Here is a 27571-nt window from a genome sequence, read left to right as displayed (position 1 = left end):
CTGTGATATTAATAATAATAAATCATAATAATAACAAAAATAATAATATAGTCAGTAAATCTTGATACCCTCGAGGAATGTTATCAATACGTTAGTATTGTTAACATTCCGTTACTATTTTAAATATTCATTTATTACGACTTCGAAAATCCCTACTCCTATTTCCACTACAACTTTATTATACATATTTCGAAATTAAATAGTTGCCACTCTAAGGGTAACAGATGTTTATATTCAGTAAACACACGTACCTACCTTGCGTAACATTTCGCAATGGTTATGTGAGGATACCGTATACGCAAGGGAGAGTTACATTAACTAAGATATTTCTTACTGTCAAAACACTCCAAAGAACTCCTATAAAGTAAAACTCCGGTCGATTAATTTTAACACGAAAAACAGGCGTCTCCAGCAAACATACCGCCTATTGTCAAACGTTGCTATATCACCGTTCGTATGGTATAATTTTTCATCTAATATTAATTAAAAATAGAAAAAAATAGATAAATAGCTAAAAAGGAATTTTATACTATTATCAAAGCATTGATTAGTGATAAAACGATAAATTTATGTCAGAACCTTACTTTCCTACAAATTCGTGAGGTAGAAAATATGGAAGTACAAAAATATTTACGTACATAATATGTACACGAGAAATACGTGGCGAACCACACAGTCCCAGTACTGGACTTGCAGCCTGCAGGACTGCAGCCTCGTTGGCATCCTTGTGGAAAGTTTTACGGATATCCGCTAATTCATGTCGACGTGAAAAATAGGTTGTTGTAAAATGGAATTTGTCAACGGTAGGAAAGGAATATTTATTTTCAGATGCCCTTTTCGGATATCCTAGATTTTTTTAATGACTTCGACATTACCCTCCCCCTCCCCCTCTAAAGGCTAGTACTCGTCATTGGGAATAAAACAACGCTCTAAAAGGAGCTATTGCAGATATATTGTCACCTATTTTGTATAAATATATCATAACATATATTAATGTGATAAATTAATATATAACTAACTTCTAGCTATATAACATTTTATCAAATATTTTACTAATAGTTGGTGGCTTTGACAACTAAAGAATTTAAAAATAATGCTGGTAAACTGTAATAAAAGAGTAAAATAATATTAGATATGGCTCGAACTAATAACCTCTAGATCTAGATTCTAGCGTGAAGTGATGCCGTTCATGCCATATTATTGTTGAGTAACTGGAACACAATTAGCAGTAGAAAAATAAAGTTGGATTAAGTTATAAAAAACAACAGTAGGTACCTTTTATAAAGAATAAATATAACATGTCAAAAAGTATTACATCTTTCGATTATCTTAATATTTATCCAGAAAATGAATTTTAAGTATATTTTCATAGTATATGTAGAATTTTTTCTAAGTAATCATTGTGTGTATATTGTTTCAAAGCTTACTTATATAGATTTTTTTTAATAAAACAGAAACACAAAATTACTTAACATAGATTTTATTTTTATTTTAGATAGAAGCACTTGTCTTTTGTGTGATTAAAGGTTCTATTTATGGACTTTATAGGTAGGTATATTTTTTAAACGGTTAGATCTTGGTTATACTATACAGTTACGCCCACAAAAACTAAAAACTAATAGAATGATAGCATTATTAAAAGAATCGTAGAACCATGAAATATCAGTTACACTAAAAAATATATGAAAATATGAATGTAAATAATAATAATGTAAAAAATATATGGTAAGGTTACAAACACATTGGAAGTTATATTTGTTGGTATAAAAATGAACATCTAGACCTTGATGTTATGTATTTTTAATTCAAAACATTTTTTTAAATATGGAAACTCTATACATACTAGACAGTCTATTACATACTAGACAGATTTCTTCCAACACACCAATATTAGTTGCGCAGAATCATTTGAGTTATCATAAAGTGAAATGAAATGTTCTCAGATCGAAGAATTAAAAATATGGTAATGAGTAAAAGGAGTTTCAGAAATATGGAAAAGGACACTTATCACAAATCGGGAAAATACTTATTCATGCGTTGAAAACCCGAAAAACTACTCCTAGCGAATAATTATTGAAAACACTCCCTTGTTATGTGAGTGAAAATACAATACCACATTGAAATGAAAATAACACAAATTTCGCTGTTGTTGAAGAGGCCGTCGCCGCCATTGAACTAAAATCTCTCAAAACACCTTTACTCCGATTATCGCAATTTTTTGCAGTTGGAGAGGTGGTGAATGAAATTTTGGCTGGTCAAAATTTCAGCAAATATTCATTTTATCGCTTTCATCTTCAAACCAGTCGCATGGAATGTTTTTTAATGCCAGCGTATATTGAGTATGCCTACTCGTAGTTGTGACTTTATTATTTTATGAACGCAGAAAAAAAAACATATCACTGGAATATAATATTAACATATCTACAGCAGTGAAATATCTACTGATTTTGACAGTTAATTTACGTTTTCAATGTCTTTGAGAAGTATGTATATACGGTTTCGAAGTCAATCCGTGTAGGTCACATTTTTTTTTAAAATAAACTAATCTGAGTCTGGTACGAGAAGTACGATTACTTCACCAATGTCATCCGAATTTGGGGTTATTGGAACTAAATCCAAAAAAAAATTTCAGGAGACTTGAATAAATTAGAGGTTTACATCTTACACACTCTAGTACATGGGTAGTATAACTGAATACATATTACAATATGTACGATATCGTAGTCGTACAGGAGAAAAATACCAACTACCAAAACGTAAAATGTTCAGGAGGGTCATTTAAGTCACTTTTGCTTGGCAAAAGTGACTTAAATGGCTTAGTATGATATATCAAATATTCGAAGATCACCTTTTGTAAAAAAAATGCACTTGGTCACTTTCTCCTGTATGATGTAAATCCTATAAATAGTTATGGTATGATATATGCAAATCCAAAGGAAAAATGACATTACATAAAATATTTTCATTTTTAAAATGTTATTACGTTTGCATTTCAAAATCATACTTTTTACGGTGGTATATCATAAATAGAATCTACAATATCAATGTACGTGATATATAGACATACACTTTGTTGCGAGTGAACGGCTATTTTAGTTCAAAGAAAATGATAGGTGTCTAAAGTGTCTAAAATTGAATTCTGTTAAATTTAAAAAATATATGTCATATACCTAATCATGAATTTTCAGTAATTGAAGGGATGTTTGACATGGAAACCTCCTTTTCGTTTTTGTATTTATGGACGAATTTATAAGAGACTTATCTTGATATACCGGCTTTACAGCGCTTGTGTATAGACTAATTAATTATTGAGATATAAATTATAAAGTTCTCAAAAGCAATTTAAATTAAAATTAATTTCATCCCTCCTTTCAACAATAAATGGGTCTGTAAAACATGTCATCGTAAAGTCAGCAAATCGAGTTGCTTCTCTTTGGAAAATGAACTGTGATGTTATGTAAAAATATAATGAATACCATTTATAACACATTTTTTTATTGATTGGAACTAACATATGGCTGAAGTTTTATCTCTTGTTGATGAACAGATAATCACCATGATTTTGGCAAATGTACAATTATCGATTATTCGTTCCAAAAGCCTGAAACGTAGATAAGGAATGTTTGTTTGCTCATATACGAATGTAAACAAAATTGATTATCCAATAGGAATACTATCAGTAAAGATAGATTTGTTAGCTTACACTGTTCTACCATTAATTAAACTAAAAGTTTAAGTCAATTAGCTAAGTCAATTCGCGCGCGATTAGAAATATAAATATATAAACGTAAAAAGATTTCTTATTTTTTGACATCTCATCAAAGATGAAGAAGAACATGGAAGTCTGGGTATTTACGGGGCTGACGACCGTCATAGGCTGGTTTAATTACACACGTGTAACATTCACCAATTCTACCCATTATTGATAACCACACTACTCAAATTCTTGGAAGTTCTATATATATGAACCAATTTAGAAACTTTGTTCTTGAATCACTAGAACTTCACTATTGACATCTATTGGTGAGATGTAAAGAAGCTTTTTACTAAGCAGAAACTCTCATATTAGTATGTGAGGTCCGAATCCTGGATTATAATCACACACACGAGAAACACCAGAAAATACCATTTTCAAAATGTTGTAAGTAAAAAGATTTCTTTTGCAAGAGTGAAAATCTGAGAAAGTTAAATGTATATTCATAATAAGGGGTGAAAAACTGCACAGTATTTTGATCTATCCTAGGTACCTATGAGAGGCTGGTTACATTTTGGTTATATTATAAAATAAATCTCAAACTGACGCAGATTCCCAAAATACGAAATTTTATTTGGCGACTCGTTCTCGTTCGTAAAATTCAATGCGGCCATTTCCTAATCTACATTATTTAGATATTTAGACGTTGGGAAAACAGAAACTTGCCAGGCCGGAAACGACGGATAGCCTCTGAACCCGTCTCTCGTAAAGTCACTTTAATAATTAACGTTATGATGTAAGCTATATGGAATTAAGATGTTTACTTTGAATATTGTTTGTCTCCGTGAGTTCGTGTATAAATAATTCATTTGTTTATAACTCAACGGCACGATTGTGTTATACAACTCTAAGCGAAAGGTATACAAAAAAGAAGTAGTAAATATATGACGCATAGTCGACTATAGGTAATGTTACAAATTAAACCAAATGAAATACAAGTGGATGAAAAAACGATAAGAAAATGTAACGATAAAACAGAACATAAATATGGTTTGAAAACAAAAAAATGTATTCGTATAATGTATCCGCATAAAAAAGATGTAATGTATTTGCTAATAAAAGATTAATATTATAACATCCAAAACTAATGTTCTTTATATGAATCAGAAAAGAAATTCGCTAATAAGATTTAAAATAAAGCTTTTATGATATTAAAAAAATAATAAAAAGAGTTATCTACTTTTAAAGGATAGTACATTTTAATTATTACATAATTATGATGAGTTATATAATATATTTTCTTTTTTTTAGATGCATACGTAGTATATACCGTATTCTACGGATCATGAGATGTACTTTTTCCTTCAAAAAATTGCCTCCAAAATTCAAATGCATCTTATAACTATTAAGACTAAGTGATAAAAATGATATTGAATAAAAACAATAAAAATGATAAAAGATTCTTTGTTTTAACCATATAAACCATTTTATTTATTTTTTAAAACCATTTAAAAAAATATATTATTTAGAATTATTTACCTGTAAATCTATTAGGACACTTGAGATCTGCGGTGGGCGGGGAGGAGTCGTGGGGGCAGAGACACATGTGGGTGGAATTAGGGAAGCGTTTACAGGCGGCTTCCTCCCCACATATACCCGGGACGCATTCCCCTGCCTGAAGACCAACTCCGACTAAATTTATTAAAATAATTTATGTTTATAAATGTTCCAAGTATATTCCATTGTTTCCCATGCCCATCAGTGCAGAAGCTCTAAATTAAATCGGGTACTATTTAACTATAGTATTATAGTATAATATAATAATATAAAACTATAATGGGGTACTCCGGTAAGAGTACTGCACTGAATAATAATTTGATTATCACCTCTCCCCAAAACATTTTTTCCTTATTTTTTTGTTTCTTTTCACACCGAATTTTAAATAAAAAAATAAGATATTTTCAAAACTTAAATATTCATAACTAGTCTTCCTTACCTGTCAATCTGTTGGGACATTTTAGTTCCGGTGTTGGAGGCGAGGAGTCGTAAGGGCAGAGGCATATGAACGTAGAGTTAAACATATTCTTACACGCTGCTTCTTCCCCACAGATTCCGGGCCGACATTCTCCTGGCATTGCTCCCGCACCTAGAGAAACATGAAATTATTAATTAGTTATCACGTTTTAGAGAGGATTTTTTTTTCAAAAACAAAAATACAAATTTAAAAAAAGGATAACCATGGGAGTATCATACAATTTTTTTTGTATCTAGTTAGTACCTTATTGCACAATACTCATATTCCCAGATGTGTCCTGACACTATTGTACACATGTTTTTTAGTTCGAGGAATGAATTCCTGGGTAAATATAATAAAATCATAATTGAAGCAGAGTAATATTAGGATAATTTTGGAATGTTTATCATTGTTTTTTTCATGAATAATCTTTTTTTTAAAAAGGACTTGAACGAAAAATTAAAAAGGATGAAATAAAAAAATCTCACAATCCTAACAATAAGAAATAATAAATGAAGAAAACTTTTTTTTCACAACTGAAAATAATTCTAGAACCTTAATTACAAGTAATCATTATGACAAACTTTATTTTGGTACAAGTCGTATTTTTTGTTAATTATAAAATTAGTCAACCTTGTTAATATAAAATAACCTTTTAAAATATATCTAGGCGTAGTTAAGTAAAAAACGCTTGAGAAACTGAAGTTTGATTCCCATTTATTTAAAAAAAATAACAGAACGGTTTATATTTAATTGGTAATTAAATACACAAAATTGATTATTGTGAAGAGCATTAAAATGTATGATAATTTGACGGAAAGAATGTTAAATGAATTAATGGCTCGGCGAATTTAATAAAAAATGCTTAATTTTTTGGCGTAATTATAGAATTTAAAAGAAAATGCTAATAACTAAGTACAGGAAGAAGTAATAATATTAGATTAAGAAGATAAAATATTCATTAATACACATGTAATTGAAAGATAAACTAGCTAAGAAATTGTAACAAAAACAAACAAAAAATAAAAATTTATGTACTTTCTCGAAAATTACAGAATTTCCACCCCTTGTTTCGTCTCAATGGCGTCACTGTGACAATCTGGCACAGGCTTATAATTGGTTGTCTGGGGTGTCGATTTATTGTAGTTTCCTTTAAAGTATTAAACCTATTTCTCCCTCCTCCTCTGGGTGATTTATAGGACGTTGGAAATTAGCACGGCATTAATTTCAGCTACATAAATTAAGTTAAGTATAGCTTTATCTCCATACATATATTACGGAAATATATCTAAAATTATAGAGAGCGGTCTATTGAATCTTAACTAAATACTTATTTACTCCCCGAGTTATATTTTCTTTTTAATTTTGTCATCTCAACATAGATGAAGAAGAATGCGGAAGTCTTGGTATTTACAGGGCTTCTGACCAGTCGTTGGCTGGTCAAGTGATCAGTTTACACACGTGCAACATTCACAATTTTATCCAAGATTTGAATATATTGATCATTCTCATGACACAGTACATATGAGTTCACAACAGCTATCCATGTTGGATTGAGGAAGCTTTGCTTTAGAAGAGACCCTTTTATTTGTTTGCAAGATTCGATCCCAGAATTTTATTTTTACACACATTAGAATATTTGGACACAATCAAAATGCTGTGATTATGTTCTTTTATTTAAAACCATTCAACTCTCAGTTTAATTCTTCAAATTTACTTAACAAAAATAATTTTTGGTTGTGTACATAGTTAATAAGAAATTTAAATCAAACCATGAAACTAATAAAAAAAATATGTCAGTGGTTTGGGATAATTTTCAGCTTAATCGGGCCAATCATTTTGTGAAAAAAATACATACGTATGACGCACATAATTTTCAATATTTGTCGCCTCGTCGGTGCGCTGTGGCGGCGTGCCAATGCCCTAACAACCTACAAACTCCTGTGAAGGCACTATACATTTTTAGGGTAATTTTCTTCCTTGTATGCGAGACTTGACCCTTTAACCCTAGAACCATAATCTATATTAGAGAGGTACACAAAGACGAGTCTTATATACGTCTCAGAGTTATACATCTAGAGACGTACACATATAACTGACAGTCTGTACGCAGAAATATACATATTTTGGGCTTATTTTTTAAAGAAATGTAGGTTAGAAAATAAACTAAGAATAAACACATTGTTTTCAATTACGTTTTCAATGAGAAATAGAAATTACTCATCGGGAATATAATATTATATATTTGAATTATGTATGTAATATGTTTTGAAAAACAAATAAATAAAAAGCACGTGGCGCTAGCTTCAACCGTTAGAAAGAAACAAAGAATTTTTGAATTCGTGTACGCTTCACAGGCGTACATTAGGCTTCTAGGGTTAAGAAACGTGTAAACTCACGATGTTGTGGTATGGCGAGGATTGGAAAGTGTTCTCTCCCGCGAAGAGCGAAGCTATGGACCACGATCAGAAAGCTGCATTCTCAACAAGATTTTTGTCAACGACACAAAAAAAAGTAGAAGGGTTGGTCGTGTAAGGAGATACCACAGAAACCAGTTACGAATTCTTGCAGTATTGGCGACGCGACGGTATGTTGTGTATAGTATATTATATGAGATGGTGTATGAAATGAGTATGTACATAGAAACATATAGCGGATACCTATTATAGAACTTAAAATTTGTATTTATGATTTTATGAGATATTTCGCTAGGAATGCATTTTTATTATTCGGAACGTAATATCAATTTAAGTACTAAACATTGGAATGAAAGAGCACCTGCTTGCTGACTATTTTATCGTTACTGAACCGTCATAAATAAAAATACTGACGACTCACAATGAATTTCCACTAGCACAGTGTAAACTTATATATATATATATATATATATATATATATATATATATATATATATATATATATATATATATATACATATATATTTATATATATATATATATATCTATATATATATATATATATATATATATATATATATATATATATATATATATATATATATACAATATATATATATATATATATATATATATATATATATATATATATATATATATATATATATATATATATATATATATATATATATATATATATATACTGATGTTAGAAACACCTATTTATGGTCTGTTATTTTATTAATCCAATATTAATTTCGTCAAAAACAAAATCCGCCAGAAAAATTATTTTCTAATTATATATTTGAATGTATGGGTTAAAAATTATTTTTGGATTTCCTGTAGGTTTGAACGTATAGGTTTGAGCGTATAGAGTCGAAGCATTTAGTTACTATTATTGTGCTACTTTTAAACAACGTATTCAAATAAAATCTAGTTATTTACAATAGTAGAATACTTTAATTATGACTTTGATGGCGCCGTGGCGTAGTTGGGTAGACGCTCGACTGCGAAACTGGGGTCGCGGGTTCGATTCCCGCGGATTGCAAAATGAATTCAAGATTAGGTTAACCTTCGATTGGTCCGGGAGTTTGTGATGTATTTTTCACATTTATCTTGCCTATTATTACTATCCTACCTGCAGACAAGCATCTTAAATAGACGCTTTGCGGGTTATTCCATTATGAAAATAAAAATAAATAAAAAAATATTTAAAAAAATTAAAAATTAATATTTCAATCCAATTCCCAATTATGAAATACAGTAAGAAAATTAGCACAACGATACGTGCATTTACAATAACTGTTTACTTAAAATGCCTGCTTTTGTCACAAAGTAATATATTTATTCGGATGCAAGCGGCACTACAAGATAGATGGTAGGTGAATCGATGAACTTTGAAAGATAAGTTTATCAGATTCACGTTGAGCATAATATATGTTTTCTTCATGAATCTGATTGGTTTGTTGTAATTCATTACTCTTCTGGAATGTTCTGTAGCAGAGATAGTAAACCATTGTCACTTCAGAATTTCAACTTTTATTTTACCAATTGCCAATAAAATTCTCCAAATACCCTTACGATTCAGCATTTAATTTGGTGGACATGATTAATTTAAAAAATACAACTTGTTGGACCACAATACTTTATTTATGACTCGTATAATTTTTCTTCAAATTCAAAAATTATAAATGGGAATCATTTAAAAAATTAATAACGGTTTTTTTAGTAATAATATAACAAATGAATATTTTTTCAAATATAAAGTATGATTAAAAAATAAGAAATCTTAACAAAGAAAAATGTTGGCCATCTATGAAACACTCGCAGACTCGGCCTTGAAAATTATTATTCGTGTCATTATAAATTTATTTTTAATTAATAAATGTCAACGAAAATAATTGACTGAATGATAATAATAATAATAGTATTTGTATGACGTTATTTAGTGGGCCTATTGGAAGTTTAACCTTATAACGTAAAGCCCCTGTATCCATATCTGTAAGCCAAACTCCCTGTATTTACCGTCATCCATTTTAAATTATCTTTTTTCGAGAAAATTACCGTAACACTGTACCGCTTTGTGCTTAAAATCTATATGAACGTAACCCAAATTAGGTACATTTAATTTAATTTCTAAAAACAATTAGAAGAAATTTGGACTATAACTCTTGCATTTTTCCTATGCTTTCGATCGTTCAAACATCACGTTGGATTAAAAAAATATACATTCATTTATTACATTAGTACGGTTTTTCATTAAACTCTTTTCAAGTCATGATCAAATATTGACAAAATAAATCCCTTTACACAAGTTGGAAAATTGAACACATCTGAAATAAAGTTAGTGTTATAGTCGTTTATTGTAAATTGTATTAATTTTCAATGTTGAAATTAAGAGTTAAAAATTCCTTCAATTTTTTTAAACGACAAATATATTTAATTCTATAAATTTTCCTTTTTTTTGTTGTTGCAATTATGTAATTGATTCTTGATTTGTATATTTTGAAATTTGACCACATAAAATATAGACCTACGTGCTTATTGCGCTAGTAGTTAAGACACGTGTAATAAATATATTTTACCTCATTGCTAGTAGTTGGAAGGGTTACCTTTCTTTTTTGTTAGTGTACAATCTAATACAGAATTGGCTAAATATATTTTTCATTTTAATAAAAAAATATGTATGTAAAACCCAGCCCTGTTTGTTGAAACGAGTAATCATATACTACCTTATAAGAAAATACAATAATAACAAATTCAATCATATTCAATTTATTAACACCTCTTGACTTTTTCGAACAGACTTCAATAAATACTTCAGAATGGCTGTAAGCTTTATAAGTTACTGTACTTAGTGCCTGCTTTCATTGTAATGCATCACAAATTACAATCATAAATATATTTCTCAACAACCAAAGTATCGCGATTATAGAGCTATTTTCGTAAACGTACAAGACGTGCCGCGGCTTTGGTTTCATTCTGTGAAATATTATTTTCCTCTTATTTAGATTCATTGGTACTCGTATGGTTAAAATAGCCCGATATATTTCCGACACTATTTTATGTTCGCCTCCGTAGTGTAATGGTCAGCACGCTCGGCTACCGTTCTGGAGGTCCCGGGTTCGATTCCCAGGGGGGTCAAATAAATAAATGTGATTTTTTTCACTGTAATATTTATTCAATATTACCCTGGACTGGTCCTGAAGCGGGGGGCTGATCACCTTTCCTTCATGTGTAAACGATCAAGATAACACTGCGTTTTTATAAAGCAGTGCCCTATGCACCATTGGGGTGCGGATAAGGGTTATATATATATATATTTTATGTTAAAGAAAGCTCAATTCGTATATCATGAGTATAATTATGCTTGTTTTCTCAAATAAATAAAAGTCAGATGCATAATTTTTAATTATAGTGTTAGTAAATATAAAAATGTCCGCCGCCGTAGTGTAATTGTCAGCACGCTCGGCTACCGTTCTGGAGGTCCCGGGTTCGATTCCCAAGGGGGGTAAAATAAATATAAGTGATTTTTTCACTGTCATATTTATTCAATATTACCCTGGACTGGTACCTGAAGCGGAAGGCTGATCACCTTTCCTTCATGTGTAAACGATCAAGATAACACTGCGTTTATATGACGCAGTACCCTATGCACCATTGGGGTGCGGATAAGGGTTTTATTGTTAAATATAAAAATAAATTATGAAATAAAAAAGTAACGCAAAATTAACACACGCGTTTCAGTTATTACTGAAACTACTAAACTTCTTGTTGTACCTTGATTTTTTTGTTGTTTTATTTTGAGAAACGGTGTCTTCTTACGGAAGTAACAAATTTTGAATAAAGTTTAATATCATACGAAAGAACCTTCTTAGTTGAGCTGAATAATTGCCACTTAATATCGTAAATGAATTAATTAAACATTTTAATATACACAATAGATAACGCAGGCATTGGTCAGTCCTATCAAGTGTGTGTATATACGTATCACGCTGATTATCCTGATATACCTCCATGACGTCATTATTCAATATTTCAGAATCGCATAGGCTTATAATATAGATTCTATTCTAGTTAGGATAAAACGGAAATTTGGATAAATGTAGCCTTGTTACATTTATTTAAAAATATATATTTAAAAAAAAGCACCAAAATATATGGTTGAAATCTATAGCTTACTAATCCGATTTAAAATAAAATTGTGATTACTATTTGAATTTAAATTTAAATCTTCATGCGTCTGAAGCGTAAGTTGTACCGTAATATGTCCATGAACGTAAAGACTTTACCACACGAATATATTACCCTTAAAAATATATTGATCTAAATTATTTTCCCCACTATTTTCTATATATTTACGTAGTAAATTTACACGATGACAAGGTGCCAATTTAAAAGTTCTATTCGATAACATTGCGTGGAAATGGAGCTACTAGAATGGAAAAAATCGCATGTTTTATTCATATAATGTTTTAATGGCTTACAATGCTATGCTAGAATAAATTGGAAAATAATTTAATTCATAACTACTTTAATCTCTTTTTTTGGTAATACTTCCGATGAAATTATGATAATTATGGGGTAACATTTTACCCAAACTAAAAAACTTAAAAATATACATACTATATATATATATATATATATATATATATATATATATATATATATATAAGTATGTATATTTTTAAGTTTTTTAGTTTGGGTAAATGTTATATATAAATATATATATATATATATATATATATATATATATATATATATATATATATATATATATATATATATATATATATATATATATATATATACATATATATATATATATATATATATATATATATATATATATATATATATATATATAATAATAATAATAATAATAAACCCTTATCCGCACCCCAATGGTGCATAGGGCACTGCGTCATATAAACGCAGTGTTATCTTGATCGTTTACACATGAAGGAAAGGTGATCAGCCCTCCGCTTCAGGTACCAGTCCAGGGTAATATTGAATAAATATTACAGTGCAAAAATCACTAATATTTATTTGACCCCCCTGGGAATCGAACCCTGGACCTCCAGAACGGTAGCCGAGCGTGCTGACCATTACACTACGGAGGCGGACAAATATATATATATATATATATAAATATATATATATATATATATATATATATATATATATCCATCCGCCTCCGTAGTGTAATGGTCAGCACGCTCGGCTACCATTCTGGAGGTCCCGGGTTCGATTCCCAAGGGGGGTAAAATAAATATAAGTGATTTTTTCACTGTAATATTTATTCAAAATTACCATGGACTGGTACCTGAAGCGGAGGGCTGATCACCTTTCCTTCATGTATCAACGATCAAGATAACACTGTGTTTATATGACACAGTGCCCTATGCACCATTGGGGTGAGGATAAGGGTTTTATTATATATTTATATATATATATATATATATATATATATATATATATATATATATATATATATATATATATATATATATATATATATATATATATATATATATATATATATATATATATATATATAAATATACATTAAGTCGTATATAATAATTTGCGTACCATTTCCTAATTCCTATAACATGTTTTACTGCGCTAAGTTTCTGCAGGCTAGTGTAAAGTTGCGGCTTTAAACGAAGGACAGATAGAGGTAGGTGTTGCTCAGACAAGAGTGTAGCTCTTAAATTAAAAATTTATAGGATAACTTGTGATGTAAATGCTTAGGCACGATACGAATTTAACGCTTTATTGATTTTGTAAAGAAAATACATCGAAAAAATATGCTAATAAGTTGACATATGCAAAATATGCAAACATTTATCTTGTTTCATACATTACATACATTTAACACGATAAATTGACAGTAAATTGTGCCTTTTTACCAGGATGAGTTATCTTAATTTATATTATATATTTAAAAAAAATTAAATAAAATGTTTATTTTTCGTTTTGAATAATGTTGTTTTCTCATAATTGAAAAATGGATAAAATTTGCCTATGCCTTTTTTAAAGCGTCATTTTTCCTTATAATAGGTAACTATGGTACAATATGATATAATTGGATATGGTTCCGATGTTCGATGGTGTTCCTTTATAATAATAATAAAGGATATATTAAAAGCTTGCGTTATAGCTTGTTATTGGAGCTTCCCTCCACATTCCTCGACCCGATATAAAAGCTTGGCTTTTTATCGGACCCACAATTGCAAATTGTAATTTTATGAAGTATGTAAGTAGCAGAAATTATAAAAAAAAAACTCAAATATGGAGACCAACAGGAAAAATTTATATTTAAAATCGTTAAATGTCCCTGACACTAGCTAAATGAATGCGAACTTAAATCACTGATTTTCTAGAAGTAACCCAGTTTTGGCAGTTATTGTAAAGAAGTTTTAAAAGATTTTAAAGTTATACGTACTGGGGTTTAGGTCGTCATTGCTGTGAGCTTCCGAGAGGGTTGTATCGCTTTCTCTCCGCCATGGGCGCCTGCGCCGCCCCATCCTGCGAGACTCCTATTGTTCTGCAAAAAGATGAACATTTTTAGTGTAAGCAAATAAATACTTTTACAAAATAATAATTTACGAAAGTTCGTTCAATGCTGAAATATATTGATATATACATATATATATAAACATATACTATTACATAATTGTCAAGTAATCATAAAATTAATAAAATATTGAAAAATATAAATATAGAGTTACAAAGATATAAATGATTATTTTGATATTTGTTAAAACTATACATTCCTATCTTAGACTTAGTGAAAATTAAAATGGCAGTTTTTTTTGTTTTTTTTTTTTTTGTTTTCTGTAATCTGTAATCGAAATAGCTTTGGTCTAAATTTATTCGTCGTAAAAAATATATAAACTTACTTTAAAAAACGATAATTATAAATAACAGTCCTCGCTTAAGCCATCTACATATTGTCAACGTTGTCATCACAAAATGAAAATTCATTCAAAGCAGTCCATTCAAATGACCATTTGTGTCAGCCAAACTGCAATAAATACATTTTTTTAACAAGTCCTTTATCGTCGACAAACCTATGAATTATTTATGCTAATATTCGAACGCTTTGCATGACTTTGAATGCTTCAACGTCTATATTAGTATACATATAAGCAAAGATTTGCTTCGGTTTGAATCTCCTAATATTCGCACAAAGGATTCCGGAAAAGACGTAAAACGGTAGATAATCAGTTATTGAGTGTGAAATTTGCTTGCGGAATTAGTGAACTGACAGAATCAGTGACGGATTATGGAACAGCCGCAAGGCGCGTGCCTTGGGGGCTAAAATATGTATATACCTATACGAGCAGATATATATATATATATAAATATATATATATATATATATATATATATATATATATATATATATATATATATATATATATATATATATGTATATGTATATTTATATATATATATATATATATATATATATATATATATATATATATATATATATATATATATATATATATATATATATATACATACATATATATAAATATGTATATGTATATGTATATATATATCTTTATATATATATATATATATATATATATATATATATATATATATATATATATATATATATATATATATATATATATGTATATATATATAAATTTATGTATACATTAAAAATATCCAAGAGTATCACAAGAAATAATTTTTGCTTTTTTATTTGCTTCTTTTTTTTATCGGCTAATTCTTATATAAAATAAGCGTATGAAAAACATAGTACCACTGGAACTATTTCTCTTATAGTTTCCCGCGATTCTCATATTTTATTGAAAAAACCTTAATACATAATTAATTTTTTTCTGAGATACCGTTGCATTTGCCAATAAAAAGTATAGCTTTTTATGAGCTTTTTTGTCATTACTAATAGATTTGGAAAAAAAACAAAATATTGGACTACAACCGTATATTATATTAATTTCTTGTTGATATTGGAGATATCGAAATGGTGTTTACTTTTTTTAAGGCGGCCTTCAAAATATTTTGCATATTAAACTGCATCGGGGGCCTCTCAACTGGACAAACTACGATAATAAATTACCATATGAAGGCTTCTATGATCATTGTACATAAATCTGTTTAGTAAAATTCCATGTTGCAATAGAGATAAATAAAGTATTTTTCAAAATGTTTTTTAATCGATAACAAATGTATCATATATATGTGACTACAGATGATATATTTGTGATGTGAGCACCAATATGTGTATTTATAATATTATTATCCTTTATTTTATTTGTTTGATACTATATTTTTAGTATCCCAGCTATCTTAAATTCAACCAAATAAATTTAATTACATTATGTATCCACTTATTACTTTTTTTAGGTATTTTTAAATATTTTTGTCATCGAAAAATTACTTCTTTTTTATGATCTACCGAATATTCACAACATTTTAAATTTGTCGAAACACTTGTTCAAAAATCTAAGTTTCTCCAGGAGTTATTTTATATTTAGACATCTCAGCATAGATGAAGAAGAATGTGGAAATCTGGGTGTTCGACCTGTATAATTGATCACTTTACACACATATAACATTCACCATTCTACCCTTGATTGACAACCACACTACTCAAATTTCGGAATTTTAGTAGTGTGGTTGTTAATCACGGGTAGAATGGTGAATTTTTCATGTGTGTGTAAAGTGATCACTTACCCAGGCTGTCAGATTATTAGCCCTGTAAATACCCAGACTCCATACTCTACTTCATTAATGTCGAGATGTCAAAAAAACGTAAAACATAAATATGTTTTCTTGTTTTGCTATAATTTTATCAATACTCGTATTTAAAAAAAAATGTTTTCTAGGGAACTTTACTCAGAAAAAAGTTGTTTTAGTTTTTTTTGTTCTAGCGTTTAAACCAAACAGCACACTAGTCCTAATGGTATACTTAAGAAATAATTATTTACATATTTTAACCATTGAAATAAATGTTTTTTTTTATTTGAAAATGTGATTAACACTGATTGATCTCTGAACACTCCATATATGACTATCGAGGATAATCCCGAAACAAGTTATTATAAATTGAATACAAATACACGGCGTTTTTAAAACACTCTGTTCAAGTAGCGTATTCTCAAAAGTATGTACAACGGCCCAGCACACAGCGTGATACACATCCCGATTTAAGTACTTAAAATATTTTTAATTTGCCTTATTGTTTTTTTATTAATAGGAAAAGCAATGAACAGTTAATTTTTGCTTCTCCTGGAGATAAAAGCGGGAAGCACCCGCTAATATCTCCAGGAGGAAATGTACAAAATAATTATCTTTACTGGAGAGAACACCTTAACAATTATAAGATTGTCAAATATAGACATGTCTAACAAATGATATAAGTAAAAAAAACTTGTAACCATGTATATTAATTGAATAAAAAATAAAATTTTACAATCTCTACCCACTATCCCATTTCCGTATTCACCGAAGCGATATTCCTTCGATGCAACAGCAATATGCATATACTCGTAAATCTGTAGGTACAGACTTTTCCAACTTCAGGGTTGCCATTTACGGTTGAAAATTATTAAGTCAAATACTGAAGCCTTTCCTCTATCTGTATTTCCTTAATTATTTCACACAGCATAAGGGTTAAATTCAGGTTTTGTTATTTAAAAAAAAAACTCGACTCAAATGTGAAGAAAAATGATTTTTATGATATTCTCTGTGTCTATATTACATACTAGTAGGTATGCACTTTAGAATTTTTTATACAAACGAGTACCTACATATCATCAGCTACTGTGATATCGTGTAACGTTCATTCGTTATAATTTAATAAGAACTTTTCAAAGCATTTATTTCCACATTTTTTCTTAACAAATCCCTAACTTGATACCTACGCTATACAGAATTCAGACAAATCGATTTGACTAATAGCCAAGACCTTCTCAAAACACATTTACTCTATTCAACTTAAGAGAGCGAATTGACAACCGTCTGAACTAACAATTTGTATCTTCATCTACTATGCTTTATTGGATTTCCTTCAAACAAAAATCTGAAAACATTAATAAATAAATAAAATATGTATTGTTATCATCCAAAGAAAAACCTTTTTTAATTTTCCAAACATTTTTTTTACTGTTAAGTTAGATTTTGTTTTTCCTCATAAACCGTATTTTTCGTATTATTTACGATTCCAGAAAAAATACTTTCACACGAAATAAACACTGTTTCTCGGAACAAAGAGGTAAATAATTCGTTCTCGTCTGACGTCACCTCCAAAACCCGCAAAATATTTAGTAAGTATTTATGCCGTACATGGTCGAGAAGTCCGGGTTGGAGTCAATATAAACTGACTTCGACTCGAACCAGGCAGTAAACTTTAGTAATATCAGTTAAGAAAGATATTATTTTTTCATTTGTAATCTGACATTCTCGCCGAAAGTTTCACTGTGTATATTTAAAGAAAAATTTTTTTTTTAAATGTACTCAATTCATGTATTCCCTGCAGAAATTATAGTTTCAAATCCGGATAAATGAAATAATACGCCTTTAATATTTTAGTAACTTTTGGAAATTATTGACATGTTTTAAAAAAGCGAAAGCGTACATGTCTGTTAAGGAGCCATGACGACATATTACTTTTAATTTTAAATAAACGTTGTATACGTGAACTAATGAGTCGCTCAAAATCACTTTTTTACGTGTAATAAATACGTAGTAATAAATCAAATTAAAATAAATAAGACAAAAACAGGGTAAATAGGAACATTTTGAATATAAAAAGTAGTCAATGGAAAATACAAGAAAAATAGGATTAAAAATAAAATTAATACATATCGCTCACTCCTTTCAAGAACGTCATAAATCAAAAAACTTGATTTTTCAGGAGAACGTTTTTAAAGTTTAAAAATATAACACAATGTATTAAAAATAAATATCAAGCCACTTATTGAACTTTTTACTGTGCAACAGATCTCGTTAGGTAAAACCTGAAGGTTCTTTCTCCATTTGGAAAATATTTAGGATATTTAAAAAAATAATTAAACAATACCCTTTCTTCAAAATGCAAAAACAACACTTTCTGCCCTGTAGCGGGTAAATATTGAGTTTAAAATATGCCTCTCTTGCTGGGATATAGTACATTTTCTGGGCATCCCGAAAACACGCACAACAGAAATTTGACGATTTTTGATTTATGACGTTCTTGAAAGGAGTGAGCGATATGTTGAAATGTAAGAAAAATAAATTGATGAGTAAAATTTAAATGTGTAAATTAAAAAGTGTCCGCCTCCGTAGTGTAATGGTCAGCACGCTCGGCTACCGTTCTGGAGGTCCCGGGTTCGATTCCCAAGGGGGGTAAAAATAAATATAAGTGATTTTTTCACTGTAATATTTATTCAATATTACCCTGGACTGGTACCTGAAGCGGAGGGCTGATCACCTTTCCTTCATGTGTAAAACGATCATGATAACACTGCGTTTATAAGACACAGTGCCCTATGCACCATTGGGGTGCGGATAAGGGTTTGATTGATTGATTGAAAATTTAAATAGTGAACAGGTAAGTTTAAAGCAAGCACATAAAATATGGTAATAGTTTAATGTTTTTTATTATTTTTATAATGTTTTGTTATTATTGATTGATTAATAGATTTACTTTTAAGTTATTTAGTTTTTTTATCGACCTATGTTTACTACATAGTATATTTCTGCCAACTTTAAGTACGTAAATATTTATTTTTGTATTGTTTGTATTTTTGTTTTTGTTCTGTACGTATAATAAAGGATTTAAATGTCAATTTAAATATCAATCATCATAACTGTACTTGGGGATACAACCCTTTGGGGTCAGAATACAAGTGTATCTATTATATGTTGTTTTGTAACTATGTACAATTTTATTCAAGTTGTAATAATCAATATTTCGGCTCAACACTGGCTTTAGCCACTTTAGTACCATTTTTTTTTGCCAAAGCACCCAAAATTGAGTGATACATAACCAAAATACATATCGTAGTCATACAGGAGAAAATGATCAAGTGCATTTTTTTACAAAAACGTGATTATTGACTATTTGACATCTTACTAGCTTAGTGGTGACCTGGAAAAAATCCCAAAGCGATTTTAAACTTAGAAGTATAATATATTGACTTGTTAAAAATGACTAACTGCAGTCATGTTCATTTTCTTGCCAAGCAAAAGTGACTTAAATGGCCCTCCTGAACATTTTACGTTTTGTTAGTTGGTCACTTTCTCCTGTAAGACTACGATATATGCAGTATGATTTACAGGAATATTAAAAAAGAAGCTAAATAAATAAAATATCAAAACAAATATAAGACAAAATTACAGTAACGGGTAATTAGATAAAAATTAACAACAATAATTATAATGGTGCTCAATTTTCCCTTTTTCATTATTTCTACAAAATTATCATAAATTTTAGTAATTTATAAAATATATATAAATTTGATTCCTCGTTGTAAACTTTGTGAATGAAGAAAAATGTTTATTTCATGTTTTGAAACGAATCTTATTATTATTCATGTATCCGTATGTTTGCATATCTCTAATCCAAACAACATTCAAACAGAAGAAGCGCTTCACAATGCGGAACCTATTTGTAAGATCGTCGGAAGCTGGGAGCCAAGAGCCTGGAGCCGGGCCTTGGACTGGACTGGGCTGTATATTAGGCGTCCAAAGTGATTCGTTCCTTCTGCCTCCTGTTTACTTCCATTGGCGAAATACAAAAGCAGTTTTCATCGTATCCCGGGATGCGTTGCACGCAGTGTTTAGTCAGCAGAAGGCGGTGATGGAATATAATACAAATCGTGTAAATTGTTTTGTTAATACTTGGCCAACCTCGGATGTACTTCTGTATGATAGCTTGAACATGCGGTGGCAAACTCTTGGGCGTGTGTCAATGGTGCTTTCTTTGAAATGCCGCTTTGCTTGAATCTCGTATAATTAATGTAATTCTCTGAATGATGATATATAAATCAGTGGTTGAAATGGAAAACGTAACGAATCGAGACGGTTTATAATATCCTGTTATGGACCGCTCCGTCTCCTATCGCCAAACTACACAACATATTTTTAAAGCGTCAGCAATATCATGCTAAAAAATGAATTAAATAAATTTTATACATGTTATCCAAGAAAAAAAAACCCACACAAAAAAATAATACATTTAAATCATATTACCAGCAAACATAAACAATAAATAATTAGTGCTCTCTAAGTACAAGAGCTTAGTCTCTTTATTGGAGAGAAGTGCGTTTTTAATTTTAAGATTGTAAAAGTAGAAATGTCTAAAAAATAAATTAAAAATATTTAAAAAAAACGTTTGTAACCATATTAAATATTAATAATAGAAAAACACGAGAATTTCACGAACTGAGTGGAGCGTGGGGCACAGCATACCCCAGCCCTGCACTGGTTTAGCTTTGCATTAATAAAATGATAACTTATTTTCAAAATGCGTCACTGCGTCATTGTACATGAAATATTTATTTATATGGTTCACAAACAATAAAAAACTTAATATTTTGGAAATACCATATGATAAAATATAATAGATAGAGATTTATTTATTAATTAAATATGAACACAGCTACCATAATCAGACAAAAAAAATAAAGACAAAAATAAAAAAAGTAAAGAATGCACATTAAAAAAATAGTTATAATTAAGGGGGAAAATTATGTCCCTAGAAAAATATGAAAAGAAAATGTAATCAAGCTACAAAATTGAGCTGGGTACCCATAAAATTAAGGAATAAAATAAAATTAACTTAATATAATATATAAAGAGTACCTTTTTTGTTAGCAGGTTATTTTAAAGGTTTTCCAAGTTACATACTTGTAATTTGAAGATAGGATTAAATAATATAAGGCACGGGCAAAAAAAATATTCGCAAATAAAACTATACTTTGAAAAAAATTTGTATCGTTTTTTTATCCACTTACGTATATGTTGTCTTAATGTTCCCCGTACCCTTGGTCGAATCGTCGGCAAGAAGTACGATCGACATACGGCATAATGACCTAGAAATGCGCAAAAATAAACAGTCCATCATGGCCCTTTTTCAACTACCCGGGAACGACATGACTGCATAAGAGATAATCTTCTTCTTTTTCTTCTTCAAACCCTTATCCGCACCCAATGTTGCATAAGGCATTGCATCATAAAAACGCTGTGTTATCTTGATAGTCAACACATGAAGGAAAGGTGATCAGCCCTCCGCTTCAGGTACCAGTCCAGATATATGAGGTATAAGAGATCATAAAACGATAAAAATTACCATAACTAAATTTACAAAGGTATGTTTGTCCCCCGCCTATCAAAGATTCGCGTATAATATCGTACTTGTGGTTAGATACAACATTTCTGAACGCAACTCTGTCGGTTGGAAAACAAAAGATATTTGGAATCACTCTCACATCGATTTAAGTGTTCTCGGCTCGAATTTGTTTATGTACGAGTGAGGACGGCCAGCTGTTGCAGATAGCCGCCCCACGCCACACCGCGGTACACTACCACCAGCAGTGTCAATCACGCGCCCTAACGATCTATTCTGCATCACATACTACACATGTTTCTACAACTCACTACTCATACCGACTACCTACTCATGTCTCGTAATAGCACCAACTGGAACTCTTTTTTTTAATGGCGATACATCATTTTATATCTTCTCCTAGAATCTAGGAGAAGATATAAAAAACTTATATTTTCTATTAATATCGGTAGTTTTTGTAAAAAAAAAATATACAAATAATTTAATTCAATTTTACGTATTTATTTAAATATAAAAAATACTTGTTAAAAAAATACTTCCTCAAATGTCCTGGTTTTGAATTTCGGCAAGAAATAAACTTCGGCACCTTTTAAAAATAAAGTGATATGTAAAGTTCAAATGTCTCATTTTTATCAGAAAAAAAACCTTCCGTATTTTTTAAAACTTAAATACTTAATTGAATTTTGGGAAATATAGTCAGCCTTTAAAATTTATAATTCTTAAAATATAATTCATTAATTTTTCGAAGTGGTATAATTAAGCGTGATGTACTACCAAGTGGTAAGCAAGCTTCTTCTTCTTCTTTTTTAATGGCTTTTCACCCATCTTGGGTGTTTGGTAAGCGAGCTAAAAAACGGTTGGGAAACGTTGCTCTAGATATAAACAAGCTATCAGGTTTTTTTGGTATATTTTTTGTGGGTATAAAAATAATTTTATATAAATATATAATACAGGATCAACAATGAATTTTGAATTCCATACAAAGCTTATAATGACAACCTGACACGGAATATATGTATTAATGAATATGGATAGTTAGATATACGTCAACGATTCCGTGTATCTACCGTTTATTTTGATTATACATACATATATCGCTCACTCCTTTCAAGAACGTCATAAATCAAAAAACGTCAATTTTCAGTTGTACATGTTTTCGGAATGCCCAGAAAATATACTATATCCCAGCAAAAGAGGCAAATTTTTAACTTAATATTTACCCGCTACAGGGCAGAAAATGTTGTTTTTGCATTTTGAAGAAAAAGTATTGTTTAATTATTTTTTTAAACATACTAAATATTTTTCAAATGGAGAAAAAACCTTCAGGTTTTACCTAAAAAGATCTGTTGTACAGTAAAAAGTTCAATAAGTGGCTTGATATTTATTTTTAATATATTTTGTTATATTTTCAAACTTTAAAAAGGATCTCCTGAAAAATCAAGTTTTTTGATTTATGACGTTCTTGAAAGGAGTGAGCGATATGTGAGTATAGTGAAAAGGACCAAGAAAAAAGTAGCGCCATTTTCGTATTTCTCCACATTTCTCAGTACAGTGTGAGTACACACGTACAAATACTATGGAGCGAACATTAACGAAAACATTTTTTATGACTGTTTTGCATTAATGCTTCATGGGCGTGTCATATCGAAATTTTGCAATTTCAAATGGCCGCATTGCCATCTAGTTCGACCAATTTGACACCACCTTTAAAAGTGCTTTCCGAAAACCGAGATACATCAATCGTTTACAATTGATGTACCTGCCTATTTGAAAAATAGGCAAGAGATTCTAACAATCAAACATTCGATAGCAAAAACGTTTACTCGTTTCCAGCACGTGAGCTTTCATAAATTATTGAGCGCCAAAGATAATTAGCTACGGTGCACATGGCCAAAAGACAAAACTATCCAAAAAGAAAAATGATACAGCTTGGATTAAGAAAAAAAATACCTCCTTGCTTTTCACTAACTCTTTTCTTTTCAAAACCATATATTATTTTCAAAGAAAAACTCATTTCTTTAATACAAAATTATGTTTGAAGCAAAAGAAATAATTATGTAAAATGGTACCTGAGTTTAAAGAACATTAAGTTCCGGGCTATCGATTATCCCATGTTGAAAAATATCCAGTTTACTCTATTCATAAATAACTCAACTAAGAGTTTTTTTTCAATAATAAGAATTGAATATGGTGCATAGGGTACCGCATCAAAATAACGCTGTTCTTCATGAACTTCTGGGGACTTAGATTGGATTCTCGGAGACATAATACAACCATAAATTAGGTTGTATAATGTCTGAGGATCCACTTATTTCATTAATTTTCTTCATATTTTATATAATATTTAAAATATTTATATTTTAACCCAAATTTATAATAACATATGCAGACGATACTGCTATACTAATAAATGGACTAAATTGGAATGTCGTAAATGAACTCGCGAATAGGGATATGAAGAAATTAAAGTCCTGATTCGACACGAATTTACTCTTAGGGTGAAAAATACTTGCGTCTCAAGAAAAGTTCATCGTCAAAATATCAAAATGTTATACAAAACAATTCCCACAGATATAAAAAAAGAAAGACATTAAAATGTTAAAAAGTAAATTAAATGGTATATATGCATGTTAATCGAAAAAAAATGATAAACCAAAAAAATACAATAAAAATAAAAATAATGATTTACATCACTCACAAATATAAACAATAAAAAATAAGTGTAAGTCTCTCCCTAAGTTCAAAAGCTTACTCTCGTTATTGTAGAGAACAGCGTAACTAATTTTAAGATTGTTTAATGTAGAAATGTCTGGAAAATTAATAAAATTGTGTAAAAAAAAATTTATTTAAATCAAATACAAAAAAAAACAAACAAAATATTACATATTAAAAATATATGTACTCGTATATAAGTGTAATAGAAAAATCTCAAATTTTTTACATCTATTTGGTCGTGTACCAAATACGTTCTTATTATAATATCCGTTTTAACCTCCCTTTATCGAGTATGTTGGCTTATTTCTTAAAAATGATAATATTCTCCCTCGATTCAAACATGTTTCCGTACTCTAGCACTGTATTAAGTACGGACTTGATAAAATAATATTACTTTCTTATCGACAAATACAAGACAAAGTCCGTATGAAGAGATACATACATGAAATCTATGTGTTATTATTGACACATAACATTCAAACATCAACATAACAATAACACATTACAAACCATTCCATTCCGGAAACTGAGTTATCTTTTAATGGATTTTAATATCAATACTTTCATTTTCGTCTGTAAAATATAAAACATTTTCTGTATTCTCGCATTTCTTTTCACCCTCGTCTTCTACTGCCATCTCCTATTGGAGATTAGCAATAACTTTGGTGACTCTTGAGAGCACCAGTACCATTCTCAACATTTCTCAACCATGAAATTCGGCATCTTCCTAGCTCCTTTTCCCATATTTTCCTGGAGGATTATGAGTCCATAGATCTGTGCTTTGGTTTTCTCATAAGTATGTTCGCGATATTGCAGTTTTCTTAATTTTGTACCCAACCCTGATTTTGTATATTTTCAACATTAAATTAAAATTGGTAATAACCAATTCTGTCTCTACAATTTTAGTAATTTATAAATATGTTACTTTGTCGTAATCGTGAATATTCGATTCTAAAGATCAATCATCTCAATATCACTCTTATTCTCAAAAATGAAACCTGTATTTAAACAACAAAAAATAAGACTCGTTTTATCATTATTACTTATGTAAAAAAATATTATAGCAAACATTTTTTGCGAAAAACCTCAAATTTTCAGGTCTCTATTTATGACATGGGAACCTGTGTCTTAAAAAAATCTTATCAATATAATTTAAACGTATCTATTAAAATTACTCTTAGAATCAATAAACTTGCCTCCCATAATCGAAGGTATTAAATTTTAAAGCACAAAGTTTTAACGGAGATATACACACACATATGTATTTATATGTATATATATATATATATATATATATATATATATATATATATATATATATATATATATACATATATATGTATATATATATATATATATATATATATATATATATATATATATATATATATATATATATATATATATATATACTAGTTCATATACGTGTACATAATTCCAGGGTAGTCCGGTCTTTTTAAAGCCCTTTTCATAATTTGTAGAAATTTGGAGAACCTTTGAATTTAATCAACAATCCATTTTTTTAAACACTCACCTCTTAAAAGTTAAAAAATACGAAAACTATTTTGTCATTTTACTTTTCATACTTTCGCAAAAATATGTTCCAACATCACTAACAAATATTAAACACACAGTATAAAATCATTCCACTGTTGAACACAAATTAAGTATGTCACCATAATAAGAAAACACTTAAATTTTTGACGTTCAAAACACTTTTTTTTAATCCAAACTTCGTGAAACGTAAGTTTTCCAAATTGTTATCACTGTCACTTTCCCGAACGCAGGAAATATGGGTATATTTCACGGAAGCTCCCTTTAAGTGGGCGGCTCAACGTGTGGTTGCGTCGCGACTGAAGGACTAACTTGTGAACGAACTCTACGGGGCATCACGGTTTCGCGAGCTGCCAGTTGGGGTAAGGTCGAGCAAAACGGATACATATATGAAAAGAGAAAACTGCTACTATCAAATATCAAATCACGTAATTATGTTTATATATATATATATATATATATATATATATATATATATATATATATATATATATATATATGTATATATATTTATATATATATATATATATATATATATATATATATATATATATATATATATATATATATATATATTTATATATATGTGTGTGTGTTAAAATTAATAATAGATCGTCTCTTTCCTGGAAAAGTATGGAAAATAATAATTATGTGGAGATTTGTCAAATCAAAAGTCAAAGTAGTGACTTAAGTTACTAAACTTGCTTTTATAGTCATATATTGACAAAGATTCAACCGCAATCATAACGTAAAAGTCGTGTGAACGTAGTAATTAATAAACCTTCACGGTATGTATTATTTTACGGTATATTTATGTTATTAGTCCGCTTTATGCAGAATGTCGTTAAGGAAGCACT

General features: G+C 29.4%; 1 protein-coding gene across 2 annotated transcripts in view; it reads right to left on the bottom strand.

The window, feature by feature from the left end:
- Positions 1–27023, bottom strand: part of LOC148313534 (tyrosine-protein kinase transmembrane receptor Ror-like) — a 33370-nt gene extending 6347 nt beyond the window's left edge. For both annotated transcript variants that reach the window (XM_088261923.1, XM_088261931.1), the window contains exons 1-4: positions 26695–27023; positions 14577–14678; positions 5691–5840; positions 5234–5386 (exon numbers count right to left, since the gene is read on the bottom strand). In XM_088261923.1, coding sequence (XP_088118049.1) covers positions 5234–5386; positions 5691–5840; positions 14577–14658 — 385 coding nt within the window. In that variant the 5' untranslated portion in view covers positions 14659–14678; positions 26695–27023. The remainder of the gene's footprint in view (positions 1–5233; positions 5387–5690; positions 5841–14576; positions 14679–26694) is intronic.
- Between the last annotated feature and the right edge of the window lie 548 nt (positions 27024–27571).

This window comes from Brachycentrus maculatus, unplaced genomic scaffold (genome assembly GCF_059751285.1).
Source record: "Brachycentrus maculatus isolate JH-2025_06_01 unplaced genomic scaffold, ASM5975128v1 h1tg000010l, whole genome shotgun sequence".
Classification (NCBI taxonomy): domain Eukaryota; kingdom Metazoa; phylum Arthropoda; class Insecta; order Trichoptera; family Brachycentridae; genus Brachycentrus; species Brachycentrus maculatus.
The sequence above is the reverse complement of the archived record's forward strand: the minus strand, read 5'-3'. Positions and strand labels throughout refer to the sequence as shown.